At 38.9% G+C, this 8,385-nt stretch overlaps 1 protein-coding gene across 4 annotated transcripts; it reads right to left on the bottom strand.

Annotated features, from left to right (window-relative positions):
* Positions 1–288: 288 nt before the first annotated feature.
* LOC18425666 (protein MALE DISCOVERER 2) lies at positions 289–7,914 on the bottom strand. Of its 4 annotated transcripts, none has more exons than XM_020662122.2 (13): positions 7,689–7,914; positions 6,197–6,658; positions 5,865–5,997; positions 4,490–4,561; positions 4,097–4,240; positions 3,826–3,969; positions 3,139–3,188; positions 2,491–2,994; positions 2,184–2,374; positions 1,937–2,069; positions 1,667–1,824; positions 1,356–1,544; positions 289–944 (listed from the first exon to the last, which is right to left on the bottom strand). In XM_020662122.2, exons 2-13 carry the CDS (start codon positions 6,432–6,434, stop codon positions 684–686), a joined length of 2,217 nt encoding a protein of 738 aa, XP_020517781.1. In that variant the 5' UTR covers positions 6,435–6,658; positions 7,689–7,914; the 3' UTR covers positions 289–683. The 4 variants fall into 4 exon arrangements, with proteins under 4 accessions (XP_020517781.1, XP_020517785.1, XP_020517783.1 ...); XM_020662126.2 differs by having other exon boundaries at positions 2,491–2,991; XM_020662124.2 differs by having other exon boundaries at positions 3,139–3,185.
* Between the last annotated feature and the right edge of the window lie 471 nt (positions 7,915–8,385).

The following is an 8,385-nucleotide window of genomic DNA, read 5'->3' as shown; positions in this document are numbered from 1 at the left end:
AGTTCCACTTGGGCAACAAACCGGTGGAGCAGTATCTCATGCTGTGCCTTCTGATGCAACAAAGGAGCAACCACTAAAATAAAGTAAACAAGGTGAAAGCCTGCAATGTTTCGTCGGCAATGCAGGCCACCACATATGAAGGGATTCCTTAAATCTTTTCTTCATGGTCTACATGGCAATATATCAAAAGGAAAGAGAAACGGGTTCCAACCCACGGTTGATTTGAATCAAGGAAAAGAAATGCAATAACTCAAAAGGATCCAAAATAATTTACACTTTGCAACAGCCTAAGGAAAAAGTATCTAGTATTTTGCATATTGCACAAACTTGTACGTTAATACACAAAAGACTGAAACCAATTTCGCCATCTTACGTTACAGTATGTAGATACACATGTATTAGTTGACAACATAGGTCACACTTTATTGGGATATATTGGGGGCAAAAAAATAGAAAGAAATAGGGAAAGAATGAAAAGAATTGTGGATGGTGGTTACAAGAGAGAAAGCTCGGGCCATTGTAAAACATAACAGCAGGTTGAAAATATCACAAGGGAAAAGGAAAAGCAAAGAAAGACTATACAGCATGGTCATATAAAAGATACAGAGGCACTTACAAAGGGGGGAGAAATAGAGAGAGAGAGAGAGAGAGAGGGAGAGAGAGGAACACAATGCTAGATGTGGCTAGCTGGCTTCCACTGAGAGGATCTCAAGTTCGGCCCACCAAAGAGGGGAGAGTCTCGGGGTAGCCGCATCAGGTGAGATCGGAATGGCCTCTCTCAATTTTGCAGTTATTTCCTTTATTGTAGGTCTTTGCTTAATGTCAGGTTGTATGCACTCTTGTATAACCTCACAGATAACATCGAGCTCCTTGTTCTTGAACGACTTCAAAGTGGGATCTATCATGTAGCTGATGCTCCTTTTGTCGTTCATGTAATCAATAGCCTGTCATGATGGTAACAGATTCAGAAATGGTCCTCAAAACAAGAATTGAGAACCGGCATATACATAACAGCAGCAGCTCATGGAGATTGGCATTAACTTAGAATTGCATCATGAGCCCTCTCTCTCTCTCTCTCTCTCTCTCTCATATTAACAATCTGGTTAGGCAGAGGAAGTAGTAATTCCTACCTGAGTGTTTAATATCTGGGATATAGCAGACAATGTACACACATAGGAGCATATAAGAACTTGTATCAGACTTCTTTTTTTAAAAATATCAACATATTTGTTTTAATAGAACATCCTAATCCCAAAAAATCCAACACGCAAATCATCAAAGAGACACTGATTGTCCATGAACTTCATAGAAGAACAGGTAGAAGTAAGGGAAAAACTGAAAATAAGATACATTACCAAGTTGACAAGCAGTCCCTGTTCCTTGGAATAAGGAAGCTTCCCAGAGATGATTTCAAGTAAAAGTATGCCAAAGCTATAGACATTGCTATCAGGGTCAGCAAAAGGAAAATCAGAATTGTCGCTGTCATCATCGCCAGTGGACTTCCCCCTTGACACAAAGTCTTTCCAGAAGCTAAAATCTGCCAACTGGATAATACCATCCCAAATAATGTCTCAGAGAAAGATCACAAGTATACAGCATGCAAGGAAATCGAAGAAAAACTTTCGGGCCTGAAATCATTGACTAAAAGGAAAACACATTCATATACCTTGGCAGCAAAGTCGTCCGTTAAATAGATTGCATTAGAGTTCAAGTTAGGATGTGCCACAGGAGGGTTTAGCTCATGGTGCATATACTGAAGGCAGTACGCCATGCCCATGATAATCCGCACTCTTGCAGTCCAGTCCAAATGTTCAACTTCTTTAACTGAAATGAAATGTCATATAAAATTCGTAAAAAAATTTAGGCTCCAAGCTTTCTACATCTTCATTGTTATAGAATGAGAGGAGAGGAATTTTGACAACGAATGTTTTCTCACCATGCAGATGCTCATAAAGGGTTCCATTGGGCGCATACTCAAAAACCATCATTCTCACAAAAGGATCATCCTCCTCACAGTAGCCAATGAGATTCACATAGTTCTTGTGGTTCAGTCGTGACAGTGTGTCAATCTATAGATAAGGAAGTGGACAAAGTGTCAAAGAAAGTATTCACAGAATCATTTCTCCCACAAAAGAAATTGCTGAGAGAGAGAGAGAGCGAGAGAGAGAGAAGGGAATAATGACCTTTTTCCTGAAATGGATCTCAGCACGATTTGACCATTCTTTGGCAGATGGTACAGTAGTAGAAGCAACTGCTATCTCAACTCCACTCGACAATGTCCCCTTAAACACCGTACAATCTGGCAATGAACCAATAATATTGCTGAAATCCTCACAAGCTGCTTCAAGTTCTGAACGATTGAGCTCAGGCACCCCTGCAAATAAATAGTACACCGAGAAACACAAAAGTTAATCTCAGTACAGTCACCCCAACTCAAACCAATCACAAATTATTCTTTCACAGCTCACAAAAACATAATTCATATCATACCTGTTACAAATGCTTTCTGCAACTGCCCACTGAGACCAGTTTTCCAAGGCCCAATGGTCGATGCCCCACGATTACGGCACACACAAAGAATGGCTACACAGGCGATTGCAATGACTGAAACAACAGGGAGAACAACAACATAAACCCACATTTTGGAGGAGTTTTTAGTTGAAGAAGTTGAATGATTGTCCGATGAATTAGATGGCTTCTCAGCAAACACAGGAGATTTTGGAGAAGAGGGATTCTTGGCCAATGGATCACTAGAAGGGACATTTGCAGGAGAAGGAGATGGAGATGGAGAATGTACAGGAGATACTCCACTAGTCTCACTGTTGCTAGGGACTGCAGGAAATGAACCGCTACCTGTAGAGGGGACGCTTGTGGGTTCAGGTACACCACCAATAGGGACAGCAGGAAGATTACTAGATTCCTGGAGTAGTTTGCGGCGAACAGATTCCACAACTAGCTTTATCCCTTGTGTTAAGTATGGCACAGCTGAACCTGCTGGAGATGGAAGAGTTTCATAAGACTTTTTTCCCTTCTTTTTTCTTTTCTTGTTTTTGATAATGGTAATATTTAAACTTAGTGAAAACTTCATAGGAGTCAATCTGAAGAACTGTAGAACACGTAAATGGCATATACTCTCACCAGATAAGTTGCCATCACTCTTCTCATCATTATAAATTGAACCACCCCTGCTAAAAAACAATGTTATGTAAAATATCAGGAAGTCAAAGACTTCATTTGATGAATAACTCAGCTCAGGTATTGTAAAAAAGAAAAAGTAACAGAAGAACAAGTGCACAACCATTTTACGAAGATTGAAATAGAACTAAAAGATCTAGGATTTGCTTTGAACAGTAGAGGCATCTCAAAAATTTTAAAAGTTTCCTTCTTGAATCTCTAATAGGTGAAAAAAATAACATCCTTCTTTTGTCGAGAGAAACATATTTCCCACATAATAATGCAAGTAGAGTGAATCGTGCATATTGTAAGAATGATATCAAGAGAAATGCCCAAGCAGTAAGATAGATCCTCGTATTTCCAACACCAGGATTACATTATTTACTTCAGTTTTTTCACTTGGATACATGACCATTAAATTATAGATTGATATTAGGAAATTCATGTTCCAAGTCTGCACATATTGGACATCTAGAAGTACTCCATCTTATAGTTGCATGTTAACCATCTAAAGGGAAAAAAACATCATATCTAATATAAACGCATGAACATACAGCATTCATTCCTTACGAGTACAACCACATAATATCCATCTTGCATAAAGTTTTTAATGAGTGCATAATTAAATCAAATGACCAGATAAGCCATTACCTCAGACCGAGTTTTCTGCTCCAGGCGAATGTTTCTGGAGAAGCACCCGATGCAAGATTTTGGTCAACCAGCAGCACAGACAGTAACTTGAGCTTTCCAATCTCTTGAGGTAGGCCACCCTGGAACCTGTTGTGGCTAAGACGTCTATCATGCCAAAAAGGTAAACAAAAAGAAATCCAGATTAAGAACATGAAAATATTCAGGAAATTGGGAATTTAGAACTTGTGCATTAACCACTTTGAAAATCTACAGTAACATAGCATCTACTCACAGCATCTTAAGTGGTGATATATTGCCGACTTCTTTTGGTATCCATCCACTCAAGCAATTATCGCTCAGGTCCAATATCTCCAGCTTTGTCAATTCCCCGATCTCCATGGGGATGGCACCAAAGAAATGGTTTTTCGATAACACACTGGACATAACCAACCAAAAAAAAAATAAGCCTCTAAACTTTGAAGGGAGAAAAAAACATTTGATGCGCGCAAGCATGAGGGCAATGACACAAACAAACACAGACCAGAACAGAGAAATGCACACAATTGCATGCATGCACAACCACATCACAACTGTTTATGTACACATTCATGCATGTGCTCATATATTTATGCATGTTCATATAATGTACTTTATGCATCCTTCCAACAGGACAAATAATGCTTACAGAGTTGTCAACTGATTGAGCTTTCCAAGCTCAGATGACAGTGTCCCTCCTAAAGAAAGGCCTTTTAGTTCCCTGCAAGAATAGTAGAGGGAAGCACATTATTACTAACAGATGATGCATTAAGAAGTTGCATAATGAGTTACTCTAAGCAAAATAATGATTAAACAATTGTAGTAGAACCAACTTTGGGAGCAAAAGCATCCAACTACTCATCAGGTATTCAATTTCTCCAAGACAAACTCTCCCGATCATCCCAAGGAAGAAACTATACAATTCTAAGTCGACAAACAAAACAACACAGACCACGATGAAGCTTCACTTGACTGAGTTCTTTGCTGGAAGTCCATAAAGCATCCTGAAGTGTCCTGAATACTTGGCTTGTTATAGAATGCACAGAGGTAGCACAGACATTACAGGCATGCTTGACATATTCAGAAATGACCTAATCAACTTTTGGAGAAGAACCATAAAATTCCTGGTGCCTAAAGGATCAGAATCTTAGAGGCAGGGAGAGGGAATAAACATGTAAGAATGCAGAAGCAACTAATCATGAACCGAGAGGGACATCGTTAAGACAGATGCACTCACAAGGAGAATCATGATTCTAAACAATAACACATCCTTCATAAATGACACCAAATATCCATCACAACACCACTTCATCCAAAATGTGCTGTAAATCACAATAATGTTTAGAAACTTGGGAAAACCAATCACCAATTTGCAAGAAAGTGATATCAAGTGACTCACATATCTTCTGCAACTCCTTAAAAATACTCAAGTTTCCATGGAGGTGGTGTTTCGCATCATGCTCACCTATTGTACTTCAAGGCATTGCCTTGCACTAAAAGGTTCCACATTATTAGGGGTAGTTTCCGAACTCCCGCTTATTACGTCCCAAGTTCAGACTCTCATATGACCTCCGCACAGAATTTTCCTCAATATACATAACTCCTTCACCTTCACGAGGAACATGCAAAGATAGGCATATTGGTTTGGTTGAGGGAGGTCAAGGGTTCAAACCCTTGAAGTTTGTTCCAAAAAGCCCAAACAAGCTAACCCAGGCTCTTTATCTTCTCTTTTTTTTTCTCTTTTTCTTTTAGATCTGCAACTAAGAATAGATATTGTTTTTTTCTAATAAGAAACTGCTACTAGTTAACAAGAGAATGCATACCCATTTGTCTAATAAGAGTAACACGCAAGACAAATGATAGGTGTAACAATAAATAGTTGAATATACAGATAGGCCAAATATCAAGAGACTCGGAGAAAAGCCCCAGCAGCAGTTGCTAAAAAATAACAGTAATGACGATGATAATAATAACATTAAAAAGTCGAATAAGAAGAAGAAATGTGCGTAAAATGCATTACTTACAGCTTCTTTACACTCCCATCCAAGCAATGAACTCCAGACCATGCACAAGGGTCATTGTCAGCCGGGTTCCAGTTAGATAAGGCACCAAAGGGATCTGTTTCCACTTTTGAACAGAAGTCCAACAACGCCAAGCCTGGAATTGCAAAAAACTGTGAGGTTCAATATCATATCCAGTCAAAAACCTTGGAAAAAACTGGAATGTTTCTAGAGGAGACTAGAGAAAAGCAGAGATAAAACTAAAAGAATATCAATATCATAAGAACCCAGTGCTTGGGAGTGGAGCTCATAAGAAACCATAAATCAAGTCAGGGAAAGGATAATAGAGTTCATACCTTCAAGATTGAGAGACCAGCACTGATCAATTTTTAGATGGAAGATTAGAACAACCCATATGACCTTCTGCAATAGGAACCTAAAGAGGTTCCATCTACCCCTCATCTCTCGAGAGGTAAAATTATATGGCCAGTGGGACTTTCTACCAGCTTCCAGATTGCCAGATTTACGCGAACAAGAATCTTTCAAAATGTCGAGTTTACAACCCAGAATAAATAACTTCTCACCATCAAGCATGGTAAAGATGCGTCTGTCCAATATGATTTGACTCCAATATTTTCAATCAAACCCATTCCTGAGCATCAGGAGGCCAGCACATAATTTACCTCAACTGTTTACTATCTTACAAATCACTTGAGGATTTCTGAAGTGCACGATCTCCCAAGAAGGCAGCCAGGAAATAGAAACTCAATATGCTATCTTGTTTGTTTACATATAACTTTAGATCAATTGTAACTGTCCTGAAAAATGAAGAAGAGAAGGGGTAATCAGGTGAAGAATTATGAATTAGAGAGCAGAACCAGATAATGACATATCAAGACAATTGCTTGTCAGGTATACAATCTAAGATTGTTGCACATGAACAAATTGATGTGCCAGTTAATAAATATTTCTGAAAAATAGATGATTCAAGAATTAGATTCCTTCAAATGTGAACAGCAACACATTATTAGGAGGTTAAACCAAGGATTCAATAGGCATCACTTAACATACATCAAAGGAGAATGACACAATCACCGAGTCCATGTAAAAATGACCAACTTTGATGGGACCTTCTTTTTATCAAAAGTAAGATAAAAGTAGATCCAGATCACAAAGGTGACCTCCTCTGCAAGCAATTCCATTAGATAAATATCAAAAATAATAACGACAGCACAAAGTGCACACCTAAAAACTCAACGGTGAGATAAAGCACCCACCTAAGAGCTCAACAAACCTACTAATGCCGTATAAAACTTTTAGCTCTATAAGTAATCTACCACCAATTCATTCAATAGAACAAACAAAAATCACGGCCGATCGTTTAAGAGAAACTATTAAGTCGGTAATCAATCCAACATCAATAAAAAAGTAAGAGAAAATTACAAAGCAAGCCATGCATGTTTAAATAACTGAACGGATCAGAGCTTCTCATTCAGCAATCAATCCCACCAGATTTTATAAAATAGACAGAATTCCGGACAAAATTCACATAACACACACAAAATAATTGAATTCATAAGAGCTCCATCGATCCCACACAATCTCACAAACAGAGATATTAACATCGACACTTGATAATAACCGAATAAATTCAAAGATACATAATTGGCCATCAATCTCGCAGAAGATCAAAGAAAATAGTTCGATAATATACACCAAAACTCAATCATTTCATCAAGACAACAACTTCAGTTTCCAAAAGAAATCAAATGATGACGAAATTCAATTTTCAAAAAGAAAATGACCCGAAAACGAGATAAGAGTTGGCAAGAGGGAGAGAAGAAGAACCTCAAGAAACGAGATAAGAGTTTGCCAAGAGGGTGAAATTAGGGTTTTTTTTAGCAGGGCGGAGAGAAGCTGAGAAGAGACGGTAGCAGCCGAAGCAAAGAGCTTGTTGTTCTTCTTTCTTTCTTCGTCTGTTCTTCTCTCGCCCCAATGAAAAAAAAAAAAGGAAAAAAAATCAGACTTTTCTCAAAGCCCCTCCGCCATGGTCCGAACTGCCGCTTCCCATACGCATCTCCGACCCCATCCCATTCTTACCCTTTTTTCTTTTTTTCCTATTTCCCCGTATCTTTTTCTTCTCCTTTTTTGCCCTTTTTTTCTCAATATTTTTTCTTCTTTATTTTTTTTTTTGGTGTTTTTCTGGGGAGCCCAAACACCCGGCGCTTACACGCCGGCAGCCGGCCACGAGTAAGTGGTGGGGAATGGGTGGACCCGCCCGCCAAAATCGGACGCGTAAACTCTCTTCTTCTTTTTTTTTTCTTCTCTCTTCTCTCTCTACATTTCTTCATTCTCAATCCCCCTTTTTTTCTCCATTGAAAACTCTCTCTTGGTTTGGAGTTTTGACTGGTTCTCTCCTCTCTCTCTCTCTCTCTCTCTCTCCTTCTCTCCTCTCTCTCTCTCCTTCTCTCCTCTCTCTCTCCTCCTCTCTCTCTCTCCTGAATCGGTCGTGCCCTCCTCCCTACCAAAATTTATTCTACTCCCT

The sequence above is a fragment of the Amborella trichopoda genome, chromosome 1 (genome assembly GCF_054954075.1).
Source record: "Amborella trichopoda isolate Santa Cruz 75 chromosome 1, AtrichopodaSantaCruz75HAP2 v2.0, whole genome shotgun sequence".
In the NCBI taxonomy this organism is placed as follows: domain Eukaryota; kingdom Viridiplantae; phylum Streptophyta; class Magnoliopsida; order Amborellales; family Amborellaceae; genus Amborella; species Amborella trichopoda.
This window is presented reverse-complemented; position numbering and strand designations above follow the sequence as displayed.